The sequence below is a fragment of the Dunckerocampus dactyliophorus genome, chromosome 4 (genome assembly GCF_027744805.1).
Source record: "Dunckerocampus dactyliophorus isolate RoL2022-P2 chromosome 4, RoL_Ddac_1.1, whole genome shotgun sequence".
NCBI classification, from domain to species: Eukaryota; Metazoa; Chordata; class Actinopteri; order Syngnathiformes; family Syngnathidae; genus Dunckerocampus; species Dunckerocampus dactyliophorus.
In genome coordinates, this window is record NC_072822.1 from 35,849,075 (window position 1) to 35,865,582 (window position 16,508).

Here is a 16,508-nt window from a genome sequence, read left to right on the forward strand (position 1 = left end):
GTGATTCGTGACACCCACGTGCTTGCCGCTCGCCCTCCGTTGGTAGCTTTTAGATCGTGATGGCAGTGTGCGTGCTAGGTGCGCTTCATGGAAGGCTGTCATACGTTTCACTCGCTGGAGACGTACGTGTGTGGGCATTGTACGAGGCTCGTGAAGCCCACTCACTTTGATTGCAAGATGGGTGTACTGGCTTCCTACGGCACCTACGGCTCTCGTGACCAGGAGAACTAGAGTGTACAGCGGGAGGAGCCGCCCGCCGTGGCCGGGTAAAGTGCATTCATGTCGGATACGCTATGTGAGCAGCCGCCGTGCGTCCACGGAGGTCGGGAGAACCAGAGTGCACAGCTGGAGGAACCGTCCGCCACAGGAGGAGCCGCTGCCGTATCCGGGCAATGTACACAATATAGGGGAGACTGGGGACACTTGCAACAAGCCTTATTTGTCTAATCAGTAACATGCTAGAGTGATGACACTCATACTGCACATGCTCAGTTAGACCCTCTACTCGCCAAGAAGAAAGCGGCCATATTGCGCATCTGGTCCAGCTTCTATCAAGACAAAGTTGTTTTGGAGGTATGAAAGTAGCTGTATTTTTTGTCATACTATCCTAATATTTTGTAGGAATTACTCCAAACCTTCCTGGTTTGAATCACTGTTTTGTTGACTATTCAGCGACATTGCTTACGTTTGTCATGTCACTGTGGCTAGCTAGCACGTGGTGTTTGGTCCTGACTGATACTATGGGGACGGTTGCAACTGTCCCTATGCTAATATCAAAATAGACCACACTAGGCACAATTAATATGTTTTACTGCTCATGATGGGCAGAATAGGGAATCATAATAAGAAATTCATGCTAATGACAAACAAAATAATTCAAAATCTGAACAGAGGAAGGCAAAAAGAATACAAGAACATCAAACCACAAAGAAAAGTGTAAAGAAAACCAAAAAAAAAGAAGAGAGAAGAATCAGACTCTGAAGAGGAAGAAGATGTCTGTTTCTTTTCTGTGAGCTAGAGTAGTTCAGAAGCTGCTGGAATAGTTCACAAGACAGCAGATTTGTTGGGGAAGAGGCGAGTGTTGCAGTTTTATTTTTTAAACATTCGTGTGCCTTTAACAAAACTTAAAAACCAAACTTTATATTCACTGGAGTTTTAAAACAATGTGAATTTTGTTCACTAAAACTGTTCACCGTTAGTTCACATGTTTAATAAATGTTTTTTGCACTCCAAATGATTCTATTCTTTTTGTCCCAAACTGAAATATTGAGTTTTTATAGCGTCCGTAACATTTGCACAGTGACTCAAAGTAGGCCCATGTTTTACACAAAACTAAACTTATTAAATACTTTAATATCGTATACTGTGGTTATTTAAACAAAAAGCATACGGTTTTGGTAAAATTTAATGTTTTTTGATGTGTTGCAACCGTCCCTGATTGGTGTTGCAACTGTCCCCTGGTTTGGGGTCAGTTGCAACGTCTGAATTTTTTTATTGAAATAAATATTATGATTGATATGTTATATGTAGCCATCTTTAAATGGTATGGCTATTTAGCAGGCAGGTGTAGCTTTACTATGTAAACATTTGGTGCGCCTCGTCCAAATCCTCTCTGAGTAATTGAGAGTAATGTAAAAAGTGTTGCAACTGTCCCCAGTCTCCCCTACTTTTAAACCTGCGACATGTGCAAGGGCCACGCACTCCTCCTCTGCCTATCCCTTGCGACCTGGGTGCATGCAAGGTTTTCCTGCGTGCACGCAGAAAATAATTTGCATCCCAATTTTCTTCCTACAGGGTTTGCATGCTGTCTGCGCATTTGAATATCTGTGCTCGCATGGAGGAGCATGCTTAAAGTTTAGACGTTCCTTGACAAAACATCCAGCATTTCCTGAAAGTGGAACAGTTGCAGGACGTGAGGCCCGACAGTAATGTGATCTCTGGTTAGAGGGTAAGATCCTCTTCCTAAAGGTAAGACCTGGCAAGTGGGTGGGGATCTTTTCCCAAAAGGTAAGATCTTCCTTGGCAAAAGGTAGGGCCATTCCAGAAAGTGGAACCTTGCAGTGGGGTGACGCCTTCCTTTCCATAATGCTTTGCCGCTCCAGGAAGTACAACTTCGTCATGGGATAAGCCCTGGCTAGAGGATGGAAAACTGTTCATAGATGAGGCCTTTCCTGAAGAAAATATTACTAGAAGGTGCATCCTGCCTATACGGAAAGTAGGATCTTTGTCAGGGGGTGAGTGCCCATAGATGAAACCTCCCTTGCCAGAAGGTTCCTTTCTAGACAGTGACAGTGAGCCGTTCTTTTCCTAAAGTATAGACGTTGCTTGACAAAAACGTCCGACGTGAGGCCCTACAGATATGTGAGGTCTGGCTAGAGGGTGAGATCCTCTGACCAAAGGTAAGGCCTTCCTTGGCAAAAGGTGAAGCCTTTCCAGAGAGAGCAACCCTGTCAGGTGGTGTGGCCATGTAGGAAAGCCTGGCTGGAAAGTGTCATTTTTGCCCAAAGGTGAGACTTCGTTTCCAGAAATGACCTTACTAGATAATGACACCTTGCCTGACACATGAACTGGTTCTTGACAAGAAGTGTGGCTTTCCTGGGAAACAGGGCCCCATGATTTCTGCGTTAATGGAATAGCAGACAGAATCGCGGAACTGGCCAATAAAAAAGGAACCTACTGTTAAAAGCGGAAATGGACCTAATGCAAATGAAATGCTGTCATTGTGAGGAGCAGGAACGTTTGTGTGGGGAAGTATTTCCGTAGTGGACCCCTCACTTGAGGCCAAATTTCATCACAAACACTAGCCCACCCCCTCCCAAACTAAACACGTTGAAACGTTGACCTGAAACGGCCAAAAACAGAGCATGCTAGTGCGATTGTGTGTGTGCGAGTCAGGCTGTATGAGAGAGTTTACACCCGTGTTGTGTTTTACCGCTTCTTAAGCGTTTTACGATACCGTTGACGTTGTGCAAGTTCTGAGTGAAATGAGGACGAGCGGCACATTTATTCTTACACCCAGCTCGTCTTAACCGCCAGTAGGCATTCTCATCACACACACCACGCTCTGGCCTTCAAATTAAAGAATTTGCCACATCCCGTCTAATTGTGTAAACAAAATAAGGGTGTCATAAAAAAATCTTACATGAATAACTAGGGCGGAAACTCATCAATCACAGCTGAGTGGGCTCGGCGGGAGGCGTACCTAGAGGAGGACCAGGGGTGGAGTAAATTACACAGACCATTTGGGCGGAAGGCAGGAAACCCAAGGAAACAGTGGAGGAAGAGGTGAAGCATCTGGAAGATCTAGAAAGCTTTGCGTGCGAGTTATCGTGTGTAGCTGCTCTACAGGAGTCCAGAACTCAATACAAATGCCCGAAAATGAGTATAATAGGTCCCCTTTAAGGAGAACAGCTGCCGCCAATCAGTAATCAGGCCCTTCTTAAGCAGTGCTGCCTAGTCAGTCGGTGCCAGGTTGTTGTCCAACCTCGCCAGCATCTTGCACGCCTTTTTCCCTGCTGGCTTCAGTAAGTTGTTGAGCATTTCCTATATTTTCTTATTTGCTACTTTGTGTTTTGTTTGTAACTTTTTACTTCCCGATGAAAAATGGGCATAATTCACACTTAGTGGCAAATTGTGATTCACCACGATGAATTAATTTGAAAAGTGTGATTAATTTGATTAAAATGTTCATTTTCATTTGGCAGCCCCACTAGGAATGCATTACAGTTTGTTGAGGATTTTGCAGCAATGTGTGCTGAGGCTGACATCCCATTAGAAAAGTTAGCCAAGCTACATCCCTTCTGGAGTACTGGGCTAATTGGCCAATGCCCCATCGCATCAATAAATGTAAGGATTTATAAATGTAAGTCATTTTTGCATTTAATCAACATATTTATAAAATTGATAAAAGTATACACTCTATGCTGGTAAGCTACAAGTACTTGGGAGTCCACATGAACAGCAGACTGGACTGGAAGGACAACAGCAATGCTGTCTAAAAGAAGGCCATGAGCAGACTCTACTTCCTGAGGAAGCCTCGGTCCTTCAATGTGTGTGCAGCAGGGTGCTGGAGATCTTCTACCAGCCGGTGGTTGCCAGTGCCCTGTACTTTGCTGTGGTTTGTTGGGGGAGCAGCACCAGCAAAAAGATAGGACACAAACAGGATAAACAAACTTATCCGGAAAGCCGAACAAGTTATCGGAGGTGTTTGTAACAGTGAGAGACAGGACGACACTGGACAAACTGCTCTCAATCAAGGACCCACCCCCACACTGCATCGGACAATAGAGGGGCAGCAGAGCTGATTCTCCAACAGACTCCTCCAGTTCCGTTCCCACAGTGAACGCTACAGGACTTCATTCATTCTACACGGCATCCAACTCTACAATACCTCACCTGCCTGTAAAAGATCATTCACAACATTACTGCGCTGTACTGTCTGCCCTCCCTTGTATAAAGTAGAAATTTACTTTACACACTATTTGTAAATATGCAAATCTTGTTTATCATATATTCTTTTCTATTTATCTTATATTCTTTTGATTTTATATATATATATATATATATATTCATATTGCATTGCATTTTATTTGCATTTTATGAGTGTTTGTCTTTTTCTTCTGCAATTGAGCTACTGTAACCAAGCAGTTTCTCTTGTGGCTCAATAAAGTCTGTCAAAGTAAAATAAGTGTAAAAGGTCAAAAATGGAATAAAAAAATTTACATGGCTAAAAAAAGCAGAATTTGAGGATAAATACAACAGACTTCATAGGGCTCTAGGGAAAGTGGGAATGTTGGACCCTGGGGGACACAAGAGCAGTGACTGGGATGGAGGAAGCAGGATTTGAACTGCAACAACAACAACGACAAGACCCACAACTTCCTCACTCAACACACCTTGCCTGGCTAGAAGAGCTTCCTTGACAAAAGGTAAGTTCTTGCCAACAAGTGGAACCTTCTCACGGGATGACGCCTTACCTGAAAGGTGAGACTTTCAATATCGGAAAGTGGAGTTGTGACATTGAAAGCAGGTGAGGCCTAATGATGCGGGTGTGGTTTGATAATAAAGTACAGTATGTTAGTGCCTGCCGGTGTCTTTCATGAACAGGCATGTTTTTCAGGCCTTGCAGCAAACATGATGTGTTTTTTTCCCCAGGCAGTGTTGTGCAAAACACTAAAAGACTTGAAAGCGAGGCAAGCGTTTGTGTGCCACGCAGTGAAAACGCTGAGGATGCGTGGCCTGGATGCTGAACCAGCACATAGTCACAAACCTTCTGGAACAAAGGTTGGCCTAATTCGAGTGCCGATAAGAACCCGCCTGGCCCTGGACGGAGGTGCTTTGGGACATCAGCTGAGACACGCAGCACTAAATGGACAGTTGTTTGAAATAGGTCAGGATGGCGAGCCGTGATCGACAGCGGCTCATCGGTCACGTGCACACAAATACGCCACTGCACGGAAGCCACGCAGCCAGCAGGCATGATTAGATGGGTTAATGGCTGCTGCGCTGTTCACACAGCTGGATTTAGTCCAGCGTACGACTCAGACGGGATAATAGCGGGACAGTCGGCGGGGTCTTCCTGAGACCTGGTGGCAGAGTTCAGTCGGTCAGCTGGATGACATTTTCTTGTGTTAGCTCAGGTTGGAGTCTGCTGCAGCAAGGATTCCAGTAAATATTCATTCATAATATAGAACATATAACATAGCATACCGTCCTTAACCTTTTGCCACACCCCTACACAGAGTTTGGTGGATATTGGCTAGCTAGTTTTTGTCTAATTATGCTAACCAGTGCCTATGTGGCTGAATGACAATGTGGGCCAAAATTCCTCCCCAGCGCTGTAAGAGACTCATTGCAAGTTATCACAAAGGCTTGATTGCAGTTGTTGCTGCTAAGACTGGCCCGACCGGTTATGAGGTTTAGGGGGCAGTCACTTGTTCACACAGGGACATGTAGCTTTGGATGTTTTTCTCCCCTTAATAATAATAAGTTCCATTTAAAAACTGCATTTTGTGTTCAGTTGTGTTGTCAGTGACAGCGCTGCTAACCCTTGGTGTTCTCTCATTGAGCTTCATGAGGTCGTCACCTGTCATGGTTTTCTTTTTTTTCCACAGGTGTGCCTTGTCAGGGTTACTTAGTGGAATTTCTTAGCTTATCAATGGGGTTGGGACCATGGGTGGTGTTGCGTGTGTCCAAACTTTTAGCCTTGTTATTGAAACTACAGTATAGAATAATAAACGTAACACCTCTGTTATAAATCAATATGGTGGATGTGTAAAATGATGAGAGTAATATTCCAAATCGATAGCATAAAAAAAGGTGAATGTATGGTAAAATCCTTTTGGGAGAAGGGAAATATTGACTTGGTGGTTTAAGACAGAGATGAATCCAGCCGCTATCCTGACAAAAGCACAGCAGTTAGAAACGTCGAGTTATCTTGAAAACATAAACATGCGTGATCGCTTGTCGAAAAACAGACAAATCACTCAAAAAGCTGCGGATGATCAACCACAGTGTTTAAAAGGTCAACGCTATAAAAGTAATTAATGGCATAAATGCACTAAACGCACGTTCATCAACAACCATACGGCACACTTACAGACGCACATTCGCTAAGGGGCGGGGCCCAGCGTGGCAGATTTAAAAGGACGATGGGATGTAATTAGAGGTGTTTTTTTTTTTTTTAGATGATAATGACGGCGTAGAAGCATTACGGTCCATAAAAGCTATTCATAGCGGGCTGGCAGATGAGCAGAGCGGTGAAAGCGTCTGCTTTGGATTTCTGTCAAATGGCAGCGGAGAGACAAAGAAATGGTAGCACAGGAGTCCATTATGGACCCGCAATCAACACCAATGTACCCCGTACGGCTGATTATTGGTCTGCAGGGTAACTATGCTCCTAACAAGACTACGAATGACAGGACAGATAGGATTGTCACTCACTTTGGCATGTCGGGATGTCGCAGTATCGCCAGTAGATTCCGTCTTCGTGGTCGGCGATGTAGCACCACGGCTGGACGTCCCCGTCCGGATTCCTGCGGAAGAAAACGGAATCAGAGCAGCAAACTTTGAAGTGAATTTCCCCAGATTGTTCTGAGGAAAATGTGACATGCCTTTTTGTTTTTGTGTGTGTTTGATGCTGGAACACATTAACCTTAAGATACTTTACTTTGTAATCCCTCTCTATGGCGGCTCATTGGTTCCACACGCGACCGTCATATGTGAATTTGCCCAAAGTAGGATTCAATGTCAATAAATGGAATATGGCATAGGAAACCTCTTTACAACCTTCTAAATACAGTTTTTAACATTATTTGAGCCCTCTAAACATGACATAACACCCCTATAGTCACTTTTCATGCTTGGAAATCATTCATTTGGGCCAAGATTAAGTAAATTTTGCCTAAATATATCCTTTACTAATAATAGGCCGTATTACAACCTTCAAAATACATTATTTTAACATCATTCGAGCCCTCTTGACAATAATAATAATCATTGTTATTATTATTTATTGGCTTTACATTTGTTTAACTTGGGCCCAAAACCCCCTCCACTGATTGAATGGAATATTATTACTATTATTTTAAAGTTTAAGTGTCTATTAGAGAGCATGAGTGTAAAGTGCAGAGCAGACTGACGCCAGCAGCTGTCTGCTTCTGCTTTGACTGTAATTGCCAAAGATCTTTTTGCTTTTTGTCTTCTCTTTTGACACACCTCATCACACATCTCGGGGGGGGGGTTAAAAAAAAAAAGGCCGACGGCGCTGCGCTATCGCATTTCACCCTTTGTGAAGAAAGTTGTCACGGGTGCTCCCATTGCCTTTTCTTCTTCTCCCACCCTTAGTTTCGTAGTTTCCTCTCGTCTTTTCACACTGGCGAAGATGCAGTGACACAAAAAAAAAGGAAGAGGAACATTCTGAGGTGAAGTCAAGTTTAAGTGCCTCCAAAAAGCTTGTCGGTTAGCGCTCTCTTTCTTGCGGGCACTCACGCCGCCCCGCCAGCAGATATTATTAGCACAACATGTTATTAAGAGAGTATTAATATATAGAATATTAAGAGAGAATAATATAAAATATTAGTAGCAAAAAAAAAAATAGGATAAAATTGAAAACTTAAAGTAAAAAAGTCCAAGTATGAGAAACATACAAAAACAAGAAAAAGCTGCAATTCTGGAAAAAATAATAAAGTCAAAATAATATGGCAAGAAAAAAATGTACAAGAAGAAAGTTGGACTATTTTTAGAAATGAAAAAAACAGCAAACCCATGTACAATGTAAGAAGAAAAGGTTCCTACATAGACGGTACAACAGGCTTGTCAGTCATAACACAAAGCTTCCCTTAAATATAGAAAACGTCTCAGCATATCGACAGTACATGGCTTGGTTTCAAAAATGTAAAGGTGGCCCCCGCGTCCTTTTTAGTATGCAGCGATCAGTGGAGAATGTATGTAATGTACCGAAAATTACCCCAACCGGACCTTAAAACCAGGTTACGTGATTATGGCGTTACCCCCCCGGTAAATATGCGCAGTGATTCCCCAGCGTTGAGCGATCCCCCTGTGCCCCGACCTACGCTCACCTCTCATAAAAACATCAACGTGAGCTCCTGACTGACCTGCCTCCAAACTTTTTATCCCTCACCTTCACCCTTGTCTGAGCGTCGTCTTCACCTGAAGAAGTACGAGGAGTCTACGGGAAGGCAAAAGGTCACGAGCTGTTGCTGGTACATTTGAATTGCAGGATGTGCGTCATGCAAATGAGCTGATTTGTAAAGCAAATGAAGCCACGCCGGCCAAGCATGGCGACAACAATCTACTTTCATAATGTCAAGTGTGCCGGATTAAATAAAACATATTTAACTCATTCAATCCCAGCCATTTTTCAAAAGACCATTTTGACTGATCTTTCAAGGCACACAGAATATTGTGTTCTATGGTTATATAAACACGGAACCTACCAAAAGAAAGATTAGACTCCCATCTTTCATCAGGAAAAAAAATGGGTTTCTACCTTTTTCTGGTCTCTAGTCATCAGCAGTAGAACATAGGTAAGTTTCAGGAAAATATCAGTTCCTGACTAAAAAGCTTTTTGTGAAAACATACATTTCAAGCAGAACTTTCACTTGGACACAAATGTTTTTCTGCTACTATAACAAACATAAACAACACAAAAAAGTTTTTTTTCTCACATCAAAATAGCAATGTACAGTCAAACTTGTCTATAGCGGCCACTAGAGGGAGTCTGCAAAAGTGGCCGCTATAGACAGGTGGCCTCTATAGACAGGTTGGCGTCCAGTTTGAATGTTGACCAGTAGAGGAAAATAAAGAAAAAAAAGGGAAAAAAATAATAATAATAATGTTGACCAGTAGAGGGCACTGCGGACTGCGGATAAAAGTTGTACAGCACTACTAGGCTTGTTATTATCATGGTTCATGGTTTTAATTCATCCTGAACATGCATGAGTCAAACAGTAGCACATCACATAGTACAATTCACAATTTTGCATGTCCAAAAAGGAGTAGGAAGAAGCAAAGCTTATTTAATCCTACCCCTCATCAGTTTCACATCAGTTGCAATACATTTATTCACCTCTTGTTCTTCCAAGTGTACTTTGTAGGTCTACATGACAATGTAGTGCAATCATAGCCAAGGTTTTTACTTACTAAAAGGAAGCTACAGGCTTAATAATAACAGAACAAAGCTGTGCTAGTAATGTCTTACGCTTCTTTTTAATATTTTACTTTTTATATGGCAGAGTGTCATTACAGCTTTAGTTCATCAGGAAGTGACGGGAAGTGACGGTGGGCGTCCCGAGCAGGAGAGCTAGGCTCAGTGCTAGCTGTGAGTTTGGAGAGAGTTGGGAAGTGTGTTTATGTTGGCGTGGATGTAAAGTCCTGCAGTGTTCTCCGCTGTTAATAAAGCCATTAAAGTGCATAGGCGACGTGAGTCTCTCCTTCCCCACAACAAGCGGCATTACAGTATTGACCAGTGCACACCAGGAAATAAACGGTGTCATTTCTTACAGGCATTGGCTGAACAGCTATGTAGTGGGGCTTGTTTAACCTTTGCCTTGTGGGCAAGCAGGAAGGAGAGACGATGCTGAGAGATGTGTGTGTGTTCTGAGCTGCTGTCTGGTGGCCGCGTTCAATAAATAAAGTTGGCAGAAGCAACAGGAGAAGTTTCCTTCTTTGCTTCGGAGCTGAATAACACTGACAAGTTAACAGACTAGTAGCGAACGGAAAAGAAGACGGCTTTGTTTGTGTCGAATACAGAAGATGAGGACTTTGATGGATTTGTGGATGAGGATTGATGAAAAATAACGTGAGTACATTCTAAAATACTTCAATTAAGTAAAAACCCAACTCAGTTTTGCTCCCGCTGCCGCATGCATGCTAGCATATGTTTTTTTTTTTATTGTAGCGTCGCTGGGAGCACGTCCTGTTCCCAGCATACTTTGCGGTAATGTTTTGGTGCAAATGCTCTTAAAGTTACATGTTTGACCAGGAAATAGCAAGCTCAAAAGAAGACGGCTTTTTTATGTGGAACAACTGACAGTTTGTGTGGATCTTGTGAATGATTGTGACTGAGCTAGGACTCAGTAATTAAAGTCTACACACGACGCCTTCATTGATTGAAAAACTAAACTTTTTCGTGCATGAAGCTTCTACTTGAGTCGGTAATTTGGCCGCTAAATGCGGTCAGATATTGACCAAGGGAGACAAAATGGGTGGCCGCTGGCCGCGTTGGACAGGTGACTGCTATACACAGGGTCTATAACATGTAAATTTGCTGGGGGGGATTTTTCAGTGGCTGCTATAGGCAGGTAGCTGTTCTATAAAGGTGGCCGCTAAGACAGGTTTGACTGTATTTACAAATATAACACCATGAACTATTTACAATTTTCACGTTTGGAACTGAACTGTGTGTGTGCACGCGTGCGTGTGCATGCGTTAAAAGTTCCCTACAATGCTTAACATTCTGCATGCTACACTCCTCCATGCTCTTCCACTTCCTCCTTGCTGTAGAGTGTGATTTTACATGCAAATGATCCATGCCGAGTTCTTATCAAATGCACTTCTGCCACCTGTAGCCGTTTTTATGGCTTAAAACTGCTCTAAAAGTGACATCCATTAGTGAGTAGTTGAGTCATCACCTCTGAAAAAAGTGAAAGATGTATAAATACGTCTTTGGAATGGGTGTTCGGGTTTATAAAAATGTATAAATACATGTTTGGTATTGAATGCGTTAAGCAAAGATGCTGACTCGTGTCAGGGACCCTTTAATGTTCCGTTGTTGTATGTGACATAAAAAAGTAGCACTACCATTCCCTTGTAAACACTAAAAATGGAAGAACATTTTTAGTCCAGTGTTCCCTCGCTACATCGCGGTTCACCTTTTGCAGAGTCGCTGTTTTTTTTTGCCAATTTTTAAGTGCAATTTTGCATCTTTTTGCGTATGAACGTGCATTGTGTTCTGCGTCCTTGGGGTGTATTAGAGGGATCTATCGCTGCTCTGTTGCATGTGTCTGTTATTGTATTTACTACTGCCACCAGTAGAGGGTGTTGTATACTCATGTGAGAGTTGAAGACGTGTGCTGCTGGGGTTAAGATTTCGTCCCTACATCTGGTCAACCAGCTAAATATAGAGCCACAATAGTCCTGATTGGCTAAGGCATAACCCGCCTATTGTGTTCTGATTAGCTGTAGACCATTGTCAATCAATCTCTTTCATGGAGCACCGCTGTGTTTCCTGTTTGCTAGCGATCATAGCTGTATGATCATAGCTGTATGATCATAGCTGTATGATCATAGCTGTATGATTGCTAGTTGCTAGGGCGCCATTATGGAATACTGTAAATGAATCTTCGGATCATGGAGGACTACGAACGGCGCCAGGACGAGACATGTCAGAAGAGCGAATACCGTGAGTCACTCAATAATTTCTTGTGTCCAAGAGGTTGATCATTAAAATTCAAACAAAATGTGAACTCGGAGAGTGTTAATGTTGGTGTGTAATGTTCCTGTCTGTCTGAGAAAAGTGTATGAAGTGTATGGTGGGGTTTTACAGCCTTAAAATTTAATAATTATAAACAAATAAAGTTGGCTATTTCGCAAATTTCACTTATTGCGGGCTATTTTGGGAACCTTCCCCCGCGATAAAGAGGGAACACTGTACAGTATATCACAACCAAAACAGCAATAGCCAACCAAAGCGCTGTAGTAGCGTACCTTCACTCAATCTTAATTTGCATCTGCACCAAATTCATGAGCGCCCGCCTCCTGCATGCCTTCACGAGCTGTGAAAACTGAGGAAAACACTCAAATAATTCCTGGATGTTTTCATCTTGCGTGCTGCAACTCTCCACAAAGAAATGTTTAGTAGCTTTTTGTAATCCCGCTAACAAAGAACAACCACAAAACTGGCAGATGTGTACACAAATACTCGACCTTGTGCTTTCAATAAACCTGTCATCTTTCCCCGCTTGGCCTTCTGGTAACCCGCCCCCCCGTGGCACACACTTCAGCGACAGGGCAAAAATAATCCTCCCGTCAGGAAGAAAGGACCCGAGCTGTCAGCGCAACGCTAAAGCCGTGAGCTGCCATCGGGGAGGGGGTAAGAATGAAGATGTCCATTTTGCACGGCTGCTCGGACATAAAACACTCCTAATGTGACTGCCGAGCCTGGCGTGATCGGCCGCATGTATCCTCCTCGTAAATCTCACGATTTCCCGTCCAGCGCGAGCACCACTTCAAAGCATTGCTGCATTACGAGTTTACAAGCGTGACTTAGAAGAATGTTTTAGAGGCTTTTGGGGCCGGGGAGGCGGATGGATATTTTGTTTCCTACGGCCTCTCGGCGGCTCCGGGCCAAGCCACTGTTCTGGACGCCGCGGCCCAGCTGGAAAAGCGAGGCCCGGCGGTGACAATGCACAAGTGCCTCCGGATGCTGATTCACTTCTGCAAAGTCGACGTGATGACGCTGCTAGATGTGAGCAGCTGCAATGTTATGACGGCGTCTGAGCGTATTCTTGGTGCTCAAAGGCCTCGTTTCAAAATGACTCAAAGTGACGTGAACGAGCGTCACATAAAGTAGCATCGTGACATCAATTTAACCAAGTGTCAGCATGACACACAAACATGACCACCAACACTCAGCGCTAACTCACTAACATCACTAGCATCGAACAGGAGGTGTTGTTAGTCACTGACAGCACAAAGAAATGACGGGGAGGATAATAAGGCACAGACCGGATCCACGTCTGCGGTTGCAGTCATCAGTGACATCTCCAGTCCAGCGTGTGGTGGCCGGAGTGGATGGTCTGGTCGACCAAAGCAAAGAGAGCACAGCCTCCTGGTGTTTGCGTTTTACTTTACCCAAACACTGCACTCACACAAGGCCATGCTTCTGATTCGTTTGATTCGATTCGTTTGATTCGTGTGAGCTACTCTCAGTTGGGTTCAGGTCTGGAGGAGACATACTTGGCCACTCTTATCAACCTCACTTGTGTGTCCTTTTCATGTTGGAAAACTGTTTCCTAAGGGTGGGCATCATGCTCTGCTTCACAATGTCACAGTACATGTTGGACGTCATCTTTCCCTCAATGAACCACAGCTCCCCCGGGGCTCGGCAGCACTTGTGCAGCCCAAGGTGCTAGACACAATTATCTCGCCAAAAGACCAGAAAAAGTCACCAGTTTCATCGCGATTGACTGTCGTTAAGACGGAGGAACAAAGTGTGTTTGTGCGGCTCCTTTGACTTCCTGTCAGAAAGACCATGCATGATATGCTGCATGCTGTTATGCCTCATTAAACTGATGATGCTGTTTCACAGCGTCACAGGACATGTTGAAATTCACTTTTCCCCTCAATTTACCGTAGGTAGCTCCCCAGTGAAGACAGCACTCGTGGAGCCCCACACCCTGACTCTATGGGGAAAAACTGCCTCGGTGTTGGCATGTTTCAGTTTTCGTCAGACATGTTGGATATTATTATTGCACTTTTAGTTTCAGTCTAATAGCTTCTCATAGAACATCTTCTTGACACACACTCACATAGCACAATCAGAGTTACATATGACTGACAGAAAAATACTGGAAGAGGCAGACACACAATGGATGCATTGTTCTCACTCACACAAGCTTAACTTTCACTTTCTAGCGGGGCTGCTGTGCACTTTTATTCTTCATCTTCCTCACTGATGCTCAGAGTCCAGCGCTGCAACCACATATACTGCTCTTATTGTTTAAACACAATTGAAAACCTTCTAAAATGTGTGACTACTGACTACTTCTCCAATAGCAATGCTGTCCAAAGAACCGGGAAAAAAAGCTACCCTTTTTTGCCTTGTGGAACAAATTCATGATGAAAACCGAGGTTCCACTGTACTCTAAGACAGTGGTTCTCAACTGGTGGGTCCGGACCCAACAGTGGGTCACGGATCCATTCTAGGTGGGTCGCAGGCAGCCACGTAAAAATGACTTGAAAATATGTAATATACCAGCGATTTCTGACGTGTTTTTTTCCATTTTGTAAACCAGGAATATTTTATTCATCTTCCTCTTTGGTGTAAGTGGAATATATGATTTTGTGGTTCTATTTAGTGCAATTAAAATGTTTTTTCAAATGTAATTCTTCATTTATGCAATATTTGCATGCAGTGACCATGTCCTGTCTCATTTCCTTGACAAAAAGCCTAAATAAATTCCACTTTGGACATGTAATTATGTGTATTAATGTTTCAATAAATGACATAGGAGATTATGAAGTACATTTGCTTGGTTTGAAATATGAATAAAATACATCAATAAATAAAAAATAGAGCAAATAAAAGTGAGAAATAAATATAGCTGAAATAAAAGTGGGTGGTGATTTAATGACCATTGGGTCCCAGTAATCAAGGTGGTACTGTCCCTTGACAAGATATAACAAAAGGTTCTGTACTCACTTTTGTGATATTGTATTACCGTAATGACCAGAAAAGCTGCACAGGTTAAAATAAAAGTGCTGAAACCCCCCAAATGTAAAATGGGTTGTGGAATGCTGCACATATCAGGTTTGGTTGTGTGTAGAAAGGCATCTGTGTCTGTGCTTGAGCACGTGACGCTCACCTGCAGTAGTTGTGGCTGCCCAAGCCGCCCTCGCCGTTGGGGTACTTGAGCGTATTGTAGGGGTGCTGGAAGGTCTCGTTCCAGAAGAGACACGGTTTACCGCCTTGCAGGCTGGTCTGGTTCTGAAAGCCCCTGTAGTCCTCTCCGTTGGCCGTGTAACACTCTGAAATCAAACAGAGGGGGGAGCAATGAAGCCAAATGAAAAGTGCTTCGACGGCAATGACGTTTGCGCTTACATGTAAAACACATGATGTCTGCTTTCACAGAAATTGGCTTTGAGGGAAAGTCTGCTGCTATTAAAAAGTTTTTGGAGTGATTGTGGAAAAGACGCTTGGAATAATGCTATTCTTTGCCGCGGGCTGCTTTCATTGCGGCGAGTGCCAAACGTGTTAAAGGCAGCGCGGTATTGTTTCAATTAACATCAAGGCACGGCTCCAGTTTCCAGGAAGTGTATGACAACCATATGGACGAGGCGGGCGGAGGAAAAACAAAGAAGGAGTTCAAACAAACAACTGCTGATGGGAGCGCGAGGAGCTGTCAGAGCTCGTCATTCTGGATTGACGCCTCCCTGGACAGCTTAAATGCCTCCGCCGTCGACTCCATTACAAAATTTCCCAAGAGGGCGATCCCTCACGCTGCAGGTGCTCATCATGCCTGTCAACAGAGTGAGACCTCCCTGCTGGGACACTGGTCCAAACTAGATTTGCGTGTCAAAAACTTGGATCAGGGACGCGCCGACATTTAGACGTTGTGATCCAATGAAGAAACCAGCCATCGATGATGATTAATACATTTACCCTTGACTCGACCCATTCTCCTTCTGGAACCCTTTACTTTGGGTGTTCTCAGGGCATTAAATGCATCGCAACCGGACTAGATAGGACAGCTTTAGTGCGAGATCTTGGTGCAAGATCCAATCAATGACCTGGATGCATGAGAACATTCACGGGCATTTTACTTAGGGCGCATGTGGTTGGGTTAAAAGAAACTCGTTTGCTCTGCTAGTGCCGCTCGTTGTGAAGCTGCAAGTGCGAACGCGATCATCCAAACACTGGTGAGGACCAAACGCCACTCGGTCCGCTCGCAAACGAATGCTACACAGACAAACACAGTGTTCAATGACAGTAAAAACGAATACAGTACCAGTCAAAAGTTTAGACACACCTTCTCATTCAACAGCAAGGGGAAGTGTCTCCAAACTTTTGACTGGTGGTATACATGAAAGAAAACACATTGGAAGTGTGTGTGTATGTGTGTGTGTGTGTGTGTGTGTGTGTGTGTGTGAGTGACAATTCTTTGAAAGTATATTTTACAAGCTTTTAGTGAAAGCTAATGTGGTAACAAACAGCAGAATATAAAATGGAATACTGTCATTTGTGGACTATAAGCCTTTGCACACAT

General features: G+C 43.5%; 1 protein-coding gene across 2 annotated transcripts in view; it reads right to left on the bottom strand.

Moving 5' to 3' along the window:
• The window catches only part of kremen1 (kringle containing transmembrane protein 1), a 125,168-nt gene that overhangs the window by 32,879 nt on the left and 75,781 nt on the right, over positions 1–16,508 (bottom strand). For both annotated transcript variants that reach the window (XM_054772994.1, XM_054772993.1), the window contains 2 exons: positions 15,108–15,270; positions 6,943–7,034 (listed from right to left, as the gene is read on the bottom strand). In XM_054772994.1, the coding sequence (XP_054628969.1) occupies positions 6,943–7,034; positions 15,108–15,270 (255 nt within the window). The remainder of the gene's footprint in view (positions 1–6,942; positions 7,035–15,107; positions 15,271–16,508) is intronic.